General features: G+C 32.1%; 1 protein-coding gene across 37 annotated transcripts in view; it reads right to left on the reverse strand.

Moving 5' to 3' along the window:
• LOC126748056 (uncharacterized) overlaps window positions 1–21544 on the reverse strand; it is a 1030708-nt gene that overhangs the window by 807642 nt on the left and 201522 nt on the right. For 7 of the 37 annotated variants that reach the window (XR_007664602.1, XR_007664593.1, XM_050457040.1 and 4 more), the window contains one exon: window positions 3291–3390. The exons of 5 other annotated variants lie outside the window; for them this stretch is intronic. Coding sequence is in view for 22 of the 32 variants with exons in the window: in XM_050457040.1 (XP_050312997.1) it covers window positions 3291–3390 (100 nt within the window). In the remaining 10 variants the exon portion in view is untranslated. 25 more of the 37 variants (XR_007664601.1, XM_050457060.1, XM_050457061.1 and 22 more) reach the window with 10 other exon arrangements.

A 21544-nucleotide genomic window follows, 5' to 3' on the forward strand; every position in this document is an offset into this window, starting at 1 on the left:
CCGCTCCGTTTGGTGGTACCGAAAAAAAAATTCGTTTACGGATCCATCATTCCCAATGTATTGAGAGACCCTATGCCAAATTTCATCGTTTCGCTAGCCATACAGCCAAAGATATGAATTTTTATTTCCAAAAAAACACGATTTTTCGGGCCCGACCTCGCGTGCATAATATAGTCTGCGACTATATAACAAGTATAGTCGCTTCGCTCCTATACTTTTGGTCCGTGGGGACCAGTTTGGAACCTTTTGGACTTGTCAGTGAATGGCTATAAAGGAATTCTTAAAAAAAAACAAAAATTATCAAGTGTACCAACGTTTATATGCCAGGGAAAGAGATGACCAGTGGTTGGGGTATCATGCTTCAAAGAACCATAATGTGTTATATAGTCGCGTTGTATGTCAATATAATGTGTTATTATGTCAAATATCTGTTAACGTTTATTAATTGCATCCTAAATAAACTCTAAATACCAAATTTCAACCCAATCGGATTAATAGCAAAAGAGTTACAGTGTCACGTGACCTGGACCTCAAATGTCAAATATCAGTCAACATTTATTAATTGCATCCTAAATCAACCCCAAATACCAAATTTCAACCCAATCGGATCAATAGCAAAAGAGTTACAGTGTCACGTGACCCGAATCTCAAATGTCAAAAATCTATCAAAATGTAATAATTGTATCCTAAATCAATCCCAAATACCAAATTTCAACCCAATCGGACACATAGCAAAAAAGTTACAATAGTCACGTGACCCAAAACTCAAATGTCAAATATCTCTCAAAAATAGTAATTTCATCCTATATAAAGCCCAAATACCAAATTTGAACCCAATCGGACTCATAGCAAAAAAGTTTTAATAGTCACGTAACCGGGAAGTCAAATGTCAAATATCTGTCAAAATTTATTAATCTTATTCGAAATAAACCCTAGGTACCAAATTTCAACCAAATCGCACAAAAAAACAAAAAAGTTATGATAATCGGCTAACCTTAAAAATTAATAATTTCGAAAATTTTTTATTTATATCCCACAACCAATGTTTAAGAATTATTAATATTTATTTTTAATAAACTCAATAGTATAAAAACTCATCTAAAATCTAAAACCATCTTTTAAATTAAATAGATCATTACGACTGACCCGCGTATAATAGGACAAATTTCATTTTGATTCACCCCGATATAAACACACTGACATTTCAAAAAACGGCATTTTGGCAACGAAGACGTCAAAATGATTATTTGATTTAATGGTCTCTTAGAAATAATACAATACAAACAGTAACTATAGTTGAACGATACAAACAGCGTTCCTAACAACCATTGTTTGAATTTTATTTTGGCTCATTTCGTACCATGCAAGCAATGGACGTAGACGCAATGGCCGAAAGCCTACAGGCGATCATGGAGTCTGTACCGGTAAGAATTTAATTAGATTATATTTTAAATTAGTTATTCGTTATATTTTATCGAATAGTCGGAACCTCAACCCAATTCAAGAAAACCCAACCCAAGGCAACCCAACCCAAGCCCACCCAACCCAACCCAACCAAATCCTCCCGACCCAACCCAACCCACCGAAGCCTCCCAACCCACCGAATCTTCCTCCCAACGCAATAGTAAGTATAAAATTCACTGAGATATTGCCATTTTTATTTTCTTTCTAATTCCCGCGGAAAACATTAAAATTCTTTATTTTGTTACAGAAGAAAATAATAGAGGAAGAAACTGGAGAGCGAGGAGTAGCTACTGGAATAGCAGGGTCCATAGGCGTAGAGAGCGGGCCAATCTTCACCAACAAAGTAATATATAACGTTTTTATATTGTATTTAAGTTTGTTATATATTTTTTTTCTTTCAGAAAAAGTCGGCTGTGACGGACGCGGTGGCCAGTGCTATTCTTAAGCACACCAATAAAGGAGGCTACAGGGGCAATTTCCGTGGTCGGGGCAGGGGACGAAATTAATTTTTTTTTTAAATTTTTGATTTATGATTTTTTTTAAACATATTATATATATTTTATATAAGTATCGCTGTCTTATTAAAAAACTATAAAACATATGAATAGACTGGATATTCTGTGTACTGGATTGCCTGTATAATACTAAAATGTGATGATAATACTAATGTGTGAATGTGATCTTTTGAGAAAAGTGTAAAAGGGTTTTTTTAAATTTCATAATATGCTCACAGATGGCCACTGACTGGGGTATATTTGTGTTATACTTGTATATCGCTTGTTAAATCAATTTAATCAACTAAAAATAGAAATATATGTTACTGCAATGCACATTTATGTTACTCCAACAAAAACGCTCCTATATAAAGTCCAGTGCAACGATATATTAGAATGGTCACCCGTCGAAACACCAGCATTTTACTTCTCAAACAATGTAAATAGAAGGTGGATGACATTGTTAGGCAGGTGGAATGCTGGTGTTTTGACGGGTGACCATTCTAATATATCGTTGCATTGGACTTTACATACATCCTATAGTCATACATTCATCGCTCTCAAATATTCCAGTCTAGGGTCACCTTAAACCTGAAAATTCAGGTAACATTTATCTCTAATATCAGCCCATATATGTTGGCAGAAAATAAAAATCTTCGATTTACTGTTAAAATAATAAAAAAGGAGAATATTCTTCAAATGATGATTAAAGCTGTCACTTTCACATTAACAAATATCGAAAATTCAATAAAATTAAATTTTCCTTGTTATAAGCAAGTGGAGAATTTTTATATATAATTTTAATTATTACAAGTAAGAAATGTGTTGGTAATTTATTAAGCAGTTTATATATTTTAACCAAGAATTTCATAGAACTCTACTTGTTTAGTTATTATGTTATGTAATATATAAATTATTGACACATGATTGTCCAAAGATATTATGCCTCTTTTAAGAAATTAACACAAAATTTAGCATATAAATCTTAATTTATTATGGTCACACTATAAAATCTAACTGATTAAAAAACTAAAAGGAATTAGAGGATAATTATCACGGTAACATTGATAAACGTAACTATAAAAATATATGGAATTATAACATTTTTTTATTACATTTTTTTTTCTCTTCAGAAAACACTAGTATTGTTAATAAGTTCTTCTGCTCTCCCATGCAGGGTGTCGAGGAGGCGGGCATAGAGCATATACTTTTCTCGTTAGGTTCTTTTTTCTGTAACAAAAGGCATAATTAGATAATTTATTTAAAAAAATGATATGAAAGCAATGTTATACCTATATTCTCCACAGGTTGGGTTGGGTTGGGTTGGGCTTAGTTGGGTTGGGTTGGGTTGGGTTGGGTTGGGCTTAGTTGGGTTGGGTTGGGTTGAGGAGGCGGGCATAGGGCATATACTTTTGTCGTTAGGTTATTTTTTCTGTAACAAAAGGCATAATTAGATAATTTATTTATAAAAAATGATATGAAAGCAATGTTATACCTATATTCTCCACAGGTTGAGAGTCCGTTTCTGGAAAGAGCGGTACCAAAGTAGTAATATCGTCATCAATCTTAATTTCCTAAATACAATATAATAAAGAATGTATGGTTAAAAAAAAAATAAATATTAAAATATTAAATTACAATGACAAAACATTTGTCACAATCAGAAGATAATGTTGCTAAAAAAAGAATTTTATTTGTTTAAGAATCATCCAGGACTTGAGAGGCACTTGTCAGAGCGAAAATCAGTTTTTTGTAAATCGCGAATTAATTACATCAACTTTCTCTAAAAAATTCTTAATAAATTAACATAATAATATCTCATATTTATATCATGAACATTTATAACGAAAACTGATTTTACGAGGTTATGCTGTTTTAAATTAATATAGCATATTTAAACAAAACAGACATGGTCTGTTGATTTGCTATTTTTACAGATAAACCATACATTTCCATATCACATTGAAAATAAACCATAAAATTTCAATTAAATAATTAATTGTGCTTAGTAACCACATAGCAAAATTATATGTTTTACAAATAAATATGAAATTGTATAGTTTACTCTCCCAGAGAGACTTTTATAATTAAATATATATTTAAAATATATATAAAACTAGAAAAGGGATTTTCATTGTGAAAGCGAATGATTAATAGTAAGCCATGCCATTAGCACTAGGCACTTCTACAATTATCTACTATTTACCACACGCTAATCATTATACTCCGACTTTTGACACCTCAAGACGATAGCAAGAGTTGCCTCGCCGAATGAAAAATCCGCCACCCATTGCAATAAGTAATTACATGCATTATAACAAATTGGCCATTAAGCTAGGTTTAATCACTTATCGCATAAGATGGCTCTAATATATAAAGACATCACATAGTGAAATCTTTTGGGGGTAGGGGGAGATCATAACCTAATATCTGAATCTAAGTGCGTCAAGAGTTTTGGTTACAGTCGGGCCGGATAACCCCTGGATGCATGTTGAGCTAGAAGTGTGAGTAAACTGATGTTTTATTTGCTTGCAATGCAAAACTCACTGCTCATACTATCTGAATATTGCTTTGCTCATTTGTAATTTTGTTTATGTTAAATAGGTTTGTCCTAGTATTTTAACAAAATTTAACATTTTTCTAAGAGCAATAAGTATACATCTTCTAAAGTGTTATCAAACCCAGACATTCTAGTTATGCGATTATCATCACATTTCCACCATTGATCGTTATAATTAACTATAGATGTATAATGACCAGATCCAATGGTGTTTCCATGATGTTTAACAACACTTTTTACTCGGAATATTTGCTCATCCAAAATAACACTTTCAGAGGCAAAATTGTAAAATTTGGTATTTATCTTATTCCCTTGAGGGCCAATTCTCTGAAGACATACTACCAAATATTTATGGCATATAACCACTGAGCGTGTTTTTAGATTATTGTTACAGTATGGGCATAATCTATCAGAGTCTTTTAGCATTAACATTGAATTAAAATCAATTAAATTGCCACAGTTTTCAGGAAAATAAAGAAAATGAGTGTATATTAATTGTTCATTTTCATTCATATTAATATTACAGTTTTGACAATTTAAAAGTTCATGACCATTAGCTTTTATGAAAACGCTAAAATCATCTGCATCTAATCTTCTGATTAAAGATTGACAAAATGATTGAGCGTCCATTTGTTGATTTACAGCAAAATTTTCACCATTTCGACCAGACACCAATTGTCGAACTTTTAATGTGGAATTAATTTTGGTCAGCATAATATCATTTAGAATACTGTTTAGCGCTGTATTTCGCTTTGAAATGGAAAAGCGAAATTCAGGTAAACATAAAAATGACTGTACGATGCTATTTGCATAACATGATACCATATCGGTATTTAATAAAGCAGGCGGTTAAGTAAATAAGTTGGGGTTGTTTTCGTCATCTGAACTAATATCTACTACCATATTGTCATTATTATCTTCTACACTTTGGTAAGTAGAGATACCCAATGAATTTTGTGTTGGTAAAATTTGCATTTGCTTGGTATTAAATTTTAGTTCAGTAGAGCCTTTTGTAGATTGTTTATTTTTATCAACGTTTTTTACCTGCTTGGGAATAAAACCTTTATCATAAATACTAACCACTAGTGATTTATGGTGACTATACACAGTATTGTAAATATTGTAACTCAAATTATTAAAATTACTAAAAAGCCAATCAATTTGAGTTTTTGATTTTGTAGTTGATTCGCCAACACTCAATTTGCAACTTAAACCTTTAGATATTAAACAATTTTTCAAACCATTTTCATTTTGATTGATAATATCTTGATTAAAATCACCGATGATTAGGATATCACTTTGTTGATCAATAATCTCCTCCAAACAAAATTTAGCATGTGCAATGCTCAATTTTGGGGGAATATAAACTGCTATGACATAAATTTCATTCAAGTAAAATGTGATTGCTTGAAACACTATACCACAAAAATCTTTGGTGTATTTTTTCACTGACTTTATTTTTGCTGATACACTTTTTTTTTTGAAACAAATTATGCCAAAGCGTTTACTTACAGTTTGATCGTTATTCAGGTTGGCAAACACTTCAAAATCATTTATTTTTAAATTTTGTTTCTTTTTAAGTAACCAGGTTAAACAAAAATTAGGAAATGTGCGTCTTTAAAAATGGGATTATTTTTTATAAAATTAAAATTTTTTGGTAGACTTTGCACATTTTGATAAGCAATAATGTATTTGACATTAGAATCATTAAGATACTGAGTGTCATACCTGGATGTTATAAGTTTGTTTTCTTGCATATTTACCAGTTCTTTATAAGCGGCATCCTTTTCGATTACCGGTTTGGGGGCCTTAAAGTTACCAATGATGTAGAGGCCACTTAGCTTTGTGGCCCGACTACAAGCAACATAGGTACTGTTCTCGTCATGCGATTTCCAACGTGAACAGCCACCTGTTTGTAGGTGGCACCTTGACTCTTGTGGATTGTAATTCCTTCACTGATTACAAGAGGAAACTGAAGACGCTCAACGTGAACATTGCTGCCTTTTTGAATTTTAACAGCTCTGGCAGCTCTTTCTATGGGCGTCCAAGTGTATAACACACCCATAGACTTCCTAAGGGATTCGTTTCTCTTGCGGCATTCCTGGCCTGACTTGGAATCGAAGAACTCCATCCACACTCTGAATGGAATTTTACTTCGGTCATAGTCTATTTGACGTAGGATGCCTATTGCACCATTCACTATTCCATCACTGGTGTCCACATTCATTGAAATCATATATTTGGCATCTACCTGCAATATTAAATTTAACATTAGGCCAAAACTCTCCCCCTTTTTTAAGCTTTTTGCGTGTTCCAGAAATAAATGTTTTAGTCGTTCTGAGCAACTCCCTTTGATAACGTCTCTGGCTTGACTTACGGCTCGCTCGGTTTTAAATGTAGACAGTTTCATTTCATTGAATGCATCTACTTCTGCATTGGTGCAAAATAAATGCATAGTGTCTTCAGGAATTTGGTCAATACTGTCGACTTCCCTGGACTTGATCAATTGCACATCTTCGTCGGTCATTTTACCAAACGCCATATTATTGAGGGCAACTGCAAAAGACTTATCTTCACTCTGTCTCATTATTTCTGAAAGTTCAAAATATTTAAAATGATCCCACAGATACGTTCCGCATAATTCTTTATACGGATTTGTTTTTACTGGGCAAAAAATATACATATCCCTTACTGGGGGTAATTGACGATTATCGCCGCATAAAATTATTGAAATATTTCCAAAGATGGCGTCAGATTTAAAGATTTGCTGCAATCTACTGTTAATATGGTCAAACAATCTGGCGCCAACCATGGAATATTCATCTATGATAATTAATTTTAAGTCATACAAATTACAATATATAGTATTAACGGTGTCATGGTGTAACGGAATTAGTTCTTCACCATACTGACTAACGGGTAACGATAATGCCGCATGTAAGGTTATACCTCCGATATTAAATGCCGCTTTACCTGTAGGCGCACAAAGTAACACTTTTAAACTTTCAGGATTATTTCCCGGTATTGAGTTGAAATGGCGCAATAACGACTGGGTTATTGCCGTAATCAGGTGACTTTTGCCTGTACCTGCTGGACCACTAAGTGTGCAGTAGAAAGTTTCCCCTTCAATTAGACTGAAACTCTAGAAGTTTCCTGGTGGCGTTCAACATCGATACGGATTTCGCCCCCCCCCCTCGTTGCGAATGTAACCAACTACAGATCAATTGTCTGACTGAATTAGGAGCGACTTTCCCAACAGACTGTGCGAGGAAGCTTTGATCGCAAGAAACACGGCGTGGAGCTCTTTCAGATTTATATGCCATTCTTTCTGACGGCTGTTCCAGTGACCCCATAAAACATTTGTCTCCTACTTGAGCGCCCCAAGCCATGTCGGAAGCGTCCGATATCATAAAAGTTTCGGGATTTCTTGGGAACATCGGAATGGACTGATAAATATTCTGCAGCCACCATTGAATTTCCATTAACGCTGTAGCAGGGATGGCGAACTGTTTTGTTGGATTTTGATAAGGAAGTAGACGGGCTAATAATAAATAATAAATAATAAATAATAAATAATAAATAATAAATAATAAATAATAAATAATAAATAATAAATAATAAATAATAAATAATAAATAATAAATAATAAATAATAAATAATAAATAATAAATAATAAATAATAAATAATAAATAATAAATAATAATAATAAATACTTTATGGCCCTCTGCATTCCTCTCGAGTTCAGCCTCCCTAGGTGGATAGCGTTTCTGGCAAAATTTACTTTTCCCAAGGTCCTCTTCGCAATTTTCCAATCCCACTGTTTTAATGCTAAAATGTTTCTGAGATCCTGCTTCAACGATTGTATCTTTCGTTCCGGCAATGAGACACTTCCGTTTTTCGTGTCCCAGATCAAACCCAGAAATTCGCATACTGTGACGACCTCCAGAAACGATTTTTCGAAATTGAACTTGGAACACCTTTATGTGAAGCCACATTGTAAATCGTAAAATTGAAAGACTTAAAACGCTGTTTATAAAATAGCGCATTATTTGTTGGATCAGTTGGTGCTAACACAACTTGCTGAAGATCAAAATTACAGCTTACAAATTGTTGACCTGCGACTGCATCCTGCGCTCGCTCCTTATCATTCCTTTTCTCCTGTCGTGCTTGATTTTTGGCTAAAAGGTGACTTTGGTACTTTTCTTCTAATTGATCCTTATTTACACAGGTTTTGTAAGTCATACGAGTACGACATTGATCTTTTTTCGGATGGTGAAACCATAAATTATATTCTTCATTAAAATTTTTCCGATATGTAGGTATCTGAACGACAATAGTGTGATTCTACAACCGCATACTTTCAATGTGACGTCTGACACTATTTAAAATATTTTCTGCAGTTTGTTTTTTTATGTGCTTGCCTCTTCTGTCAGGCTTACTAGTATTTTCTTGAGTCCTTTTTGTCATTGCTATATCAACAACACTTTTTCGTATTCCAAGTGTATTAAGAAAGATAGTCTTACAAACTTTGATTTTAGCGTTACTTTCGTTTGGCAAGTAAAAGTGAACCGTATAATTTTATCTTGATTCTTCTCTTGATACAGTTTTTTTCCCAATTTATTTGTGTTGCTATGAATGAAATCTCGCTTTCTGTCATAAGTCTCCAAATTATAACACCTTCTAAAAATATTAAGTCTTTCTTCATTAGAAAAATGTAAATAACATTTTTTTCGGCAAGTTATCGGACAAGGATGACGTATACAAACTTCCGGAACAAAAGATTTTCGAGACGATGTATATATGATATCTCCATGTTGTCGCTTTTTTTTGGATACATTTCTCGTCATTTTTCGGGCTGCCTAAGTCGTTTTCTTGGTTTTAGGGTTCTTGTAGGAGCTTTCCATCGCACTCTTCTTGATTTATTCTTCCATCAGGCTGTGTTGTTTGTTCCGCTAATGACACTGAATTGCTAATTGTTTTTTTCTTTGCTATCCTTTTTGTTATTGACGGAGTGTCATCATTTGAGTCGTCGTCTGAGTCATCACTTTCTAAAGAGGGGGAATATTCTGAAACCTCGGGCAAAAAAGGCTCAGCATCTGATGCAATTTCAGCGTACTGACTTACTCCCGATGTGGAAGGCATTGCATTCATATCTGAAATAAAATAAAATCACCATAGTATAAAATACTATATACATCTTATCTAGAGACCATAGTAAGTTTCGCAAACAGAAAAGCAAAAAAAAAATATATTGGCAAAAATTTAATAATCTGCAGATAACGAGCGATATTAAACATTTTCGAATTAACAAGACAAATAAGTGTATTGGTTAATAAAAGAAGGTGCATTTACAAGTAATAAGAAAAAAATTATATTTTTAACCTAAATAATAAATATAAGTACGCATATTATGTAAAATCTGTATTAAATTTTGTGACACCCTGTATAATAGATCGTATTCCTGCACTGAAACCTTATTAATCATAATCAATTACAGCTTTAAAAACACTAAAAATTAAAATAGTCTCCCTACTTTTATTGTATTGCAATAAAATATACCATAGACATAACCTCAAAAACCAAACGACAATTTTATTAGTTAATTAAAGAAAACTACGGATTAAAAAAATATACCTGTGTGTTCACTTAAACTTTTAAGAGTTGCTGCAACTATTCTTTTGCTTCTGAAACTCATATTTTTGGCAAAACAAAAACAAATTTCACGAGCACTAGACACGCATTGCTTCACTGTTTACCAAAGACTGAAACAACAACTGGATATATCAAAATGTCGTGTTTATTTTGCTGCTATAACTGGGTAACTAAAGATACCTAGTTTTAGTATAAAATATCATGAGTATTTAAGAAATACCTATTTTCAACAATTGCATCTACGCAGAAACGGACAATTTTAGAAATTATCTAGTTATTGCATTAAATAAAGCAGATATAGTAGATCAGTACATACAATCCTTACATCATACAATATAGTACCTAGTTGTAGTACTAAGCCAACGATATAAATATAAACTTTCTTACGATAAAAATACTTAGAAAACCTGGAAAACCTAATAATAAACCTGGAACCCATATTTAGGCATTGTGCAAGAAACAAAGCAATAAAATCTTAATGAGGTCTTTATTTCGTTTCGTTGCGTCATCTTTCATGGTCCTAATTAGATCTTCATTTTCTTTTTTCAGATCAGACTTAAGTGTCTTTAATAAATCTTCCTGTTTCTTATCTCGTTCTTCTTGTTTACGCTCTCATTCCTCTTATTATTTTCTCTGTTTAAGATCTCTTTCATCTTGTTCTACTTTCTGTTCGTCAAACTTCCTTAATAGCAACCCCATTAATTTCTCCGTCTACATCTTGACTTAACTTCTTGTTAAAGGCATCCGCTAAAATAAGCTTCCAAATATCCTTCTTCCAAATACTTACTTCTGACACCAATTGGAACGAAATTCAGGAACACACTTTTATTGGCAACGTCAAAAACTCTAAGCTAATTCGCCTTGACTGTCGTTTATACATTTAGAAGGTAAAAACTGACTAAGCAATTAGAACTGAATAATATCGTGGGCTTAGTACTTACAACTAGGTAACTCCATTTTTAAAAGAAACGAGTTATCCACTGGCAACTGATCTACTATGTCTGCTTTATTTAATGCAATAACTAGATAATTTCTAAAATTGCCCGTTTCTGCGCAGATGCAATTGTTGAAAATAGGTATTTCTTAAATACTTGTGTAATTTTATACTAAAACTAGGTATCTTTAGTTACCCAGTTATAGCAGCAGAATAAACACGGCATTTTGACCTATTCAGTTATTGTTTCAGTCTTTGGTAAACAGTGAAGCAACGCGTGTATAATGCTCGTGAAATTTGTTTTCGTTTTGCCAAAAATATGAGTTCCAGAAGCAAAAGAATAGTTGCAGCAGCTCTTAAGAGTTTAAGTAAACACAGGTATGTTTTTTTAATCCGTACTTTTCTTTAATTAACCAATATAATTGTCGTTTAGTTTTTGAGGTTATGTCTATGGTATATTTTATTGCAATACAATAAAAGTAGGGAGACTTTCAACAATTATTTTAATTTTTTGTGTTTTTAAAGCTGTAATTGATTATGATATTAATAAGGTTTCAGTGCAGGAATACGATCTATTATATAGGGTGTCACAAAATTTAATACAGATTTTACATAATATGCGTACTTATATTTATTATTTAGGGTAAAAATATAATTTTTTTCATATTAGACATACCCGTAAATGCACCTTATTTTATTAACTAATACACTTATTTGTCTTGTTAATTCAAAAATGTTTAATATCGCTCGTTATCTGCAGATTATTACATTTTTGCCAATATATATTTTTTTGCTTTTCTGTTTGCGAAACTTACTATGGCTTCTAGATAAGATGTATATAGTATATTATACTATGGTGATTATATTTTATTTCAGATATGAATGCAATGCCTTCCACATCGGGAGTAAGTCAGTAAGCTGAAATTGCATCAGATGCTGAGCCTTTTTCGACCGAGGTTTCAGAGTATTCCCCCTCTTCAGAAAGTGATGACTCAGACGACCACTCAAATGATGACACTCCGTTAATAACAAAAAGGGAAAGAATAGCAAAGAAAAAAATAATTAGCAATTCAGTGTCATTAGCGGAACAAACAACACAGCTGTTTGGACGAATAAATCAAGAAGAGTTCGATGGAAAGCAAGAGACTCCTACAAGAACCCTAAAACCAAGAAAACGACTTAGGCAGCCCGAAAAATGGACGAGAAATGTATCAAAAAAAAAGCGACAACATGGAGAAGCCTATACATCGTCTCGAAAAACTTTTGTTCCGCGAGTTTGTATGCGTGATATTTGTCCGATAACTTGCCGAAAAAAATGTTATTTAAATTTTTCCAATGAAGAAAGACTTAATATCTTTAGAAGGTATTATAATTTGGATACTGATGAAAGAAAGCGAGATTTCATTCATAGCAACACAAATAAATTGGAAAAAAAAATGTATCAAGAGAAGGATAAACACGAAATTATACGGTTCACTTTTACTTGCCAAACGAAAGTAACGCTAAAATCAAAGTTTGTAAGACTATGTTTCTTAATACACTTGAAATACGAAAAGGTGTTGTTGATATAGCAATGACAAAAAGGACTTGAGAAAATACTAGTAAGCCTGACAGAAGAGGGAAGCACATAAAAAAATAAACTGCAGAAAATATTTTAAATAGTGTCAGACGTCACATTGAGAGTTTTGCGGTTGTAGAATCACACTATTGTCGTTCAGATTCAAAAAGGAATGGAAAAATGGAATATCTGGATCCCTCTCTTAATATAAATTTAATGTACGAAATGTATACCAACGAAAGATTGGAACAGAATTTGGAACTGGCTAAGCCACCTACATATCGGAAAATTTTTAATGAAGAATATAATTTAGGGTTTCATCATCCAAAAAAAGATCAATGTCGTACTCGTATGACTTATAAAACCTGTGTAAATAAGGATCAATTAGAAGAAAAGTACCAAAGTCATCTTCTAGCCAAAAATCAAGCACGACAGGAGAAAAGGAATGATAAGGAGCGAGCGCAGGTTGCAGTCGCAGGTCAACAATTTGTAAGCTGTAATTTTGATCTTCAGCAAGCTGTGTTAGCACCAACTGATCCAACAAATAATGCGCTATTTTATAAACAGCGTTTCAAGTCTTTCAATTTTACGATTTACAATGCGGCTTCACATAAAGGTGATTGTTTTGTTTGGTCTGAAATTGATGGCAAGAGAGGAAGTTGTGAAATTGCAACATATTTATACAGGTATTTTCAGTCTCTTCCTGCCGAAATTAAACATATTTCATGCTTTAGCGACCGTTGTGGCGGTCAAAAATTAATAAATTTACAGCAGGAATGTGTTTGACTGCAGTACAAGAATTACCTAATTTGCATACAATAGATTTAAAGTTTATGGTTGTTGGTCATAGTGAAATGGAGTGTGACTCCATGCATTTAGCAATAATAACAGAGCAGCAACGAGTGGGGAAAGTGAATTGGCCAGCGGACTGAAAGACAATTGCTCGCAGTGCAAGAAGAAAAGGCGACAGACAGGCGTTGTCCACGAAATGTCGGATCATGAATTCATAAATTGGAAATCTTATGTGGATAGTAACATGACAATCCGCAAAGAAGACTTAAACTATTTTTCTAAAGAAAATCCATTCATAATAAAGTTTAATGAGTCCTTCGAAGAAGAAGGGTTTAGAAGTCTTGATTGTACAGAACGAACAAGAATCAAGGGTGTTTTGTTATTAGTAGAACGCAAGCCTTTATATGCGTTGGTCTTACCAATATCAAAAGAAAAGTATGACATTAGACTATCTTGCACGACATTAAGGAACTGATACTGCTTGTGATTCAGTTTGCTTATGAGGGCTTCATACTCTGAATCGCTTATCTAATGAGGCGTTGGAAAAGCGATATGTTTTACTGGCGCTTCGTCGTCTTTCTTATCGATGATGTGATTGAATGGATCATAAATGGGGTTGTCTAGTCCATAAGGCATAAACTCATCATCGATTTCTCCACCGAATCCACCATCGTCTAATTGATTTGATCGGTCTTCGGCAAGTTTCAGGGCTTCGTCGATTACCTGTTCATCTAAGACATTGAACTTTTGTCGATTTGCAACAATCTCTTGGTATCGATCTTTGTATATGGTCTGTTGATCAATGTTCTCATTTTCAACTTCATCCACTTCATTTCTCCATGGAATGTATAGCATTATTTTTTTCCTATAATAGTTAAGAGGGTCTTGCTGAAGTCCATAACTACGGTAGGCTAAAATTTTAGCATGACCCCTTTTAACTAAAACGCCACTTCCATCTTTTAAGGGTAAACCATTAGCCTTTGTTTCTGCTTGTTTCTTAAAGAAATCATAATAGGCCGCAAACTCAGCCAAACATATGTTTTCCATCTCATCAGGCCGCTGTTCATAGTGTTCTATAAGACCATCACAATAAATATTGGGATCGTCATTGTCCATTTCTTTAAGTTGTGCTAATGGTTTCAACATTTTTGTCCTTTCCCTGATTGGATTTGTATGGATGTATACATAGGAGGTACAGGTGTCATGCATCGGTAGTTGTAACACGCTGTAGGCGGCTTCCTGGGCACTTACTTCGCTCGCATTTAAGAAAGCTGCTGCAAGAGATTTAAGTTTGCCCTTAACATCTAAATTACCTTTTTTAATTTCTTCCATAGTCTTCAATAAAATATCAGATACACCTCTTTGGGACTTATTGATATAGTTGACTATGTAGGTGCAACAACCATATGGCTCAAAAACTAATTGAATGTCCATGTTGCTCTTCATCATGGAGAACATTTCAGCATTAAAGTTGTTAATAAATCCATCTTTTGGCAGCCTTTCTAAAAATAAAGTAGTTTTAAATATGTTATGCTGTATAACATTAAGATACTCATCCTTAGACATACAAAGGTCAGCCAAAAAGTTTTCGAATGACAAATCTGGTTTATCTTTAAGCCTACGCATTATCATCAAAAACTTTTCAGACATGGCCTTACGTAAATCCGCTTCCTTGGTTTTGTCAATTTTTATTGGCGTTAGAATTACCGATTTATCCATTGGAAGGTATGGGATACCATACCTGCAAACTTTGTGTCCCCGCACTTCTTTTTGACACGATTTAGAATGATGATGCGTATTAAACTGAATTATATCACGGACACTTTCTAAATCACTATTACAGGTAATATACCTGTTCGCGAATTCGGCACACTCTTTGAAACTTTCTGGTGTTTCTTGGAATTTTGGAGCATTGGATAACCACAATAACCCGTGAACATGAGGAGACCCACGATGTTGAAATTCTATGCGGTAATAATGATGCTCTATGGGATTTTGTTTAAAGGGTCCATTTTGACTCTTCATATGTTTAAATAGCAGTTTGAACCGATAATCAAAGTATCTGGCACAAGTTATCGGATCTGTTCTAATTAAGCGAGTTTTTTCTAAGTAGGGCATACTCGCGGCCTCCTCTAGAGTAACATCTTTTTGATCAACAACTTGTGCTAATACCTTGATTAATTCGGGCCATGCTGTTTCGGCTGCTGACATAGTAAAAAACAGTGTGGGGATTCCAAATTGGCGAATCATACACAGTAATTTTGTCTTTTCGTGCTTCCAATAAGCAGGTGAACCTGGAATTCTACTAAGAAAATGGAATCCCATGTCACTTCGAATCAGCTGGTCTAGAAAATTTGCTTGTCTTACTTGTCCAGCTGTATATTTTCCATCCTCATTCCTCTTTTTTCTGAGACATGTTGCAATTGCACTGGATAATTGGATTAGTTGACGTTTTTTAAATGCATACAACAGATAGTCTGTCCTTGCAAATCGCCTGTCTTTGTGCTGGAGTTGTATTTTCGTCTGGTCAGAATAGGAGAATTTTGTAAGAAATTGCTTAGCATGTCCACAGAAAAGTGTAGGAAATGAGAGTTCATCGCTAAACTGGTCAAGCATCAAATGTATTGGTGTTTTACCTTCTCCTGGGGCAAAACAGATATTTTCTAGGTTACATTTGTCAAGCAAAGTTTTTTGGCCCCCAGGATTTAAAGGCTCTTCTTCTTCATCTAAGAATTCCTCTAAATTGTATATATTGTTTTTTTCAATTGAAGATTCTTTTTGAATATTTTTATCGTCATTCTTAGATTCTAGGGGCACTTCCATTGTTTCGAAAAACGCATTATCGAACAATTCTTCAAAATTTTCACTACACACTGTTTTAGAATCCAGTTCCACCACTTTTGAGCCTCCATTTAAGATCTGTGCAGAGGATTCTACTTGAGATCGTATATAGTCATTAATATTTTTTTCCCAATCATCTGATTGCTTTATGCCTTCTTGTATATAAAGAGGTTGTTGACACAAAAATTTTGCCGCTTTTAAAACAACTGCGGGCCGTATGGTTTCCAGGAGATAATCATTTTTATAGTTCATTTTTCTCTTGAGCTTAACCTGAATAGTTTGTGTCTCCTCTACATTTCTAGGCAATAATTTGGTCGAAGTATCTATATTTATAGGGACATTGACTATTTGGCCAGTTATGTAACACTGTCGTGCATATCCTACCTGTCGGATTTGCATGAAAGGTAACCTGGCCGACACCATCCTTTCTTCAAGGATAGTCAGATCTTTTAGCTCAACTGGTATAGGGTGAACAATATTATGATGGCCGCACCAGAACTTTGGCAATTGTCCTTTATAAATATTTGATGAGCAAGACTTGCAAAAGAAAACCCCATCATTGCAAATTTGTGTAGTGAATTGGTTTCCAAATTTGTTTTTTAGCAATTGTAGATTTATTTTTTTACATGAAGTGGGAAACCATAATCGCAAACAACAGCTGCAAACAATGGTGGGGCCTTCTCTTAATGCCAGTTCAAACTTGGTTGGATGATTGGTTGTAGTATCTTCCGTCATTTTGTCACTATTCTGAATTTCACCTGTATGGGATAACTTTTGAAAAGAATCAATAATTTTTTGTTTTTTATGATTAACAGTTTTTGATGACAATACTTCATTGTTGTCAATAACCGTCAATGACTTTCGCTTATTAGACTCTATTATAACTTCATTGAATTTTACCTTACTTGTACTATCTTCTGGGATCTTGTTTATGGGCAACTTGTATTGCACATGTACTTGTTTACTAGTATTTTGTAAATTTTCCCCTTTGTTACCGCTTTCTGTATTTTCCAACTTTTTGGCTAAATATTTTTTTTTTGCTGGATGTTTTTCGTCTTAGCGGACTTTTTACTCATTTTTGGCATCTGAAAAATTTATTAAGCATACTTTAACGACAATCCTAGCTACATTTTAGAAATTGACAATTTAACCAGTAATTTTAATAGAACATTTATTGAAAAATTGTCCAGCAAGAAAATATTATAGAACAATCTATGTCACTCATCCAAAACATAGTTATATGCATATGTTGTATAAGAATTTAAAGACTTTTTTATTTTAGATTTTAGGCCTTATTTAGAATTGTTATATATAACTTATAGGAATTTACTATATTTGTGGATGGAATTTTAAATGACAAAAATAAACCTCTAACTAATGTTAAATCGATATTAAATCATATTATAATGCAATCAATTAAAAGCTATTAAAAATATAGATGAATGAAATAAAGAATCTAGATTTTATAATTAATAATGAATAAGAATTAATTAAGAATAATTTTTAAATACAAAACAATTGTAAACATTTTTTGTCATAAATTCTTTATCTTTTTCCAATATTCACAATATTGAAATCAAATCTTCTGCCTCAATTTCATTACTGCTCTACTTTTTATATGTAGCTAACATCCTACCTATAGGTACAAGTATAGTTTATTAGAGCTCCGAAGGATGTGAATAATATTAAGGTGAATTGAGGTATCGGTCCTAACGTCCTATTAAATTAAATTTTTTATTGTTTGGTTTTTTGTAATGAATATATAGTACATTTATAATAAAAACTATATATATATCCCAGTATTTTTATATACATATAATTATAACTGGATATATATACCGGGTGACACAGGAAAAAGGGAACACTTAATAACCATTTTACTCTTTAAGATAAACAAATGAAATTTGGTATATCGATGGAATTATTATAAGAGCAGTTATAAGTTTTTGTGTGTGTGAGTGACACCTTTCTTATTTTAAATGGCACACTTGGTATATTATTACGTATTTCGATAGAAAATAATATTCTGAAAACAATGATACTAGTTTTTGCTACTTTTTGTTTGATACTCATAGGAAAAAACTTTTTTTTTTAAGTTTAAAATAGGGTGCCGTGAACGCGTTGAAAATGTTAAGTTTTAATTAAGCAATCACGGAAAAATAATTTTAACCACCGATTTAAAAAAATAATTATATCAAATTATTGGGAAAAAGAAACCGCATTTCAAAAGTGGTTGTTCTCAACTGTATGCTATTTAAAAAAATAAAGTAAATGCCAAAATTAATGGTTTGGACATTTTAAATAGGCGTGTAAAAGACTTAAAAAGTCATAAAATGCATAAAAATTATTTTTTCGTGATTACTTAATCAAAACTTAAAACTTTCAATGCATGTCACTTCCTGTTAAACCGGAAGTGATGGAAAACAACAGAATATGTCAACAGATGCTCTTATAACTATTCTATCGCTATACCAAATTTCATTTATTTATATTGAAAAGAAAAAAAATTATTAGGTGTTCCTTTTTGTCTGTGCCACCCGGTATATATATATACCATATATATATATAATTATATTTATTAGTTATTTAGTTATTATTATATATGTACTATATATTCATTACAAAAAAGCAAACAATAAAAAATTTAATTTAATAATATTAGTAGACACATAGTAAGTAAGTAGAGTAATAAAGGCACTTAAGGATGTATAAATTTAGATATAAAAAACTAAAAACTTGAGTCCCATTAAGTGATCATATAGTAGATATAAATTGGCATAATAATTGTCATAAAAAATACTTTGCATATTTGAAATAAACTTGTGGTACAAAATGCATTACTTCTAAAATAATGTTAGTTAAATGCAAGCAGATAAGGAACAATTATTATGACTAAAAAGAAATTATTTATATATACATTTTTCTCATTTTGTTCTTGTTCACACAATAAATTTCTTTACACTTTATGCATCTTAAAATCAATTTAAACCTATGATTGGTATATATACTTATAGAATGCATAGCATGCACATCCTTTTAATTTGTAAATACATATTTATAAGGAGAATGGATTTTTAAAATGACTGTTAAATGTCACAATCTTGATAATGCATAAAGTTAGATAAAACTTACCTTTGATTTTGTAGAATGGAACTATGTACCAATACTATAGGATGCAATGAGTACAATTTTTCCAAAAACCTTGCTTACTTGCTTGGTTTGTCAATGGAGCACAGCACTTTTAGATCTAATCAGTTTAATAAGTGTTGGGTGCTTCAGAATCTAGAAATGAAAGAATATAAACGTCTAACTAAAAACTGTTGATATATATTCTAATATTCCTCAAAATTAGCACAAAGGACACATTAAGAAATTCCAAAGGAACATTAACTACTCTTATGATGCAAAAACGGAATATAAAATGAATGTTTAAATTGTCTTTGTTACCTATCCATATTTATAATATAAATGGATATTAAAATTACTGTGTGGTTATTTAGCAATTCACCTACCCAACGATTTTCAGATTTTTTTTGATTGTTTAGCAAGCTTACCTTAAATCGATTATATTAAAAGAAAAAAATCCTTGAATGAACCAATTTTTAAGAAAAAAACGATAATTTACGTTGTATTCGACCATATACAAATTTGTTATGCTTATATTTACTTATGAACACAATAATATTAGAAATATAATATGGTATTATCATGGGCTAACGACTTTTCTATTGATCTAAAATATTTTTATTTTGTCTCTCCATTAAGTAAATAAAAATATAACAATATGAAAATAAGACTTTTTGTTAACAACATTGTCTTGTTTACTTTTAGAACGTTGACGTTTATAGTGTCAAATATCAAATTATTAACATATCCTGTTCCGAAAAATTGAACAAAATCTTCCACATTGACAGATAATATAACTTATGACAGATAATATACTTAAATTAATATAAAAACTTACCTTTGATTTTGTAGAATAAAACTAACTGGGCGAAATAAAATCTAAAACATTCAATGAGCCAAATTTGTCAAAAAACTGCTTGTTTGAGAACTTTAAAGGAAGCAATCGCCAGCACAATAAAACTCAACTGCTTACGCCTCCAAATCACTTACCTAAAAATGACAAACGAACAAACTTATAACTAAAACCGATTAATATAACTTCGAAATAATTAATATTCCTCAAAATAAGCACAAAATAAACCTTAAAAATTTCCCAAAAGAAATTTTATAACGCTTATAATGCACAAAGGAATCTAAAATGAATGTTTATTTACGCTGGTTACCCCGGATACCGCTCCATATACGTTTATTTGTCAAAAGCACGGTTAACTTTGTCCTTGTAGTTTTAAGGTGCTTCTATGTAGCGATGATTTAATGGAGCGATTCGCAACGGCGACATTTAAGCGTAGTCGTCACTGCCGAACTTTTTTTTTGCTAGGTTTGGGTTATATTCATTGTAGGATTTTACGAATAGGTTTCTGGGTTTTTGTATATAATATTAATGTTATAATATTTAATATTATTATTGTAATATTTAATATTAATATTATAATATTAGTTGATGTTAACAATTTTTGCTTTCAATGGTGTTTGAGATTCGTGGTGACCATCAACGTAAACTTGTCAAATGCAATATTTTTATAGAAGCATTTTTTAAAATTTAGATTTCCTTTATCAAGTCTAATTTGTTTTTTATTTATAATTTAATCGACATAGGGAATGTTAGTGAAGAAAATGCTTTTCTTATAAAAAAGTTAAAATACAAAATGTTAGTAATTATTCAAGAGCTACTAAACAACGTTAATGGTCAGGGATCATGACTATACATTTAGTTGAAAAAAACATTGAGTTTTGAGACAAGTGTTTGACTAAAAACATTTATTGCTAATAAAGAAGTTTTGTAAATATAAAGCCTAAAAACCTTTTTTCAAAACAATTTATTAGTTGTATCCTAAATAAACCATAAATACCAAATAAACCAACAAAACAAATTTTTTTTGATCCAAAATCGAAGGGAGTGTATACCCGCGAAAAATTTCGAAAAATTGGTTTTAATTTTTTTTTAATTAATAATAAGTACTATATAAAAAGCAATAAAAAAAGCTTTATGACATCATTGTTCATAATTTATAGAAATGCCATAATATTCAGAAAGAAGTTCTTATGAGGGTTTATGTATTAGAATAGAACAAACGGGTTTTTACGTCGATTTTTTTATTGTACTTTTTTTTGAAAAGCAAT

Source organism: Anthonomus grandis, chromosome 21 (genome assembly GCF_022605725.1).
Source record: "Anthonomus grandis grandis chromosome 21, icAntGran1.3, whole genome shotgun sequence".
Lineage (NCBI taxonomy): Eukaryota > Metazoa > Arthropoda > Insecta > Coleoptera > Curculionidae > Anthonomus > Anthonomus grandis.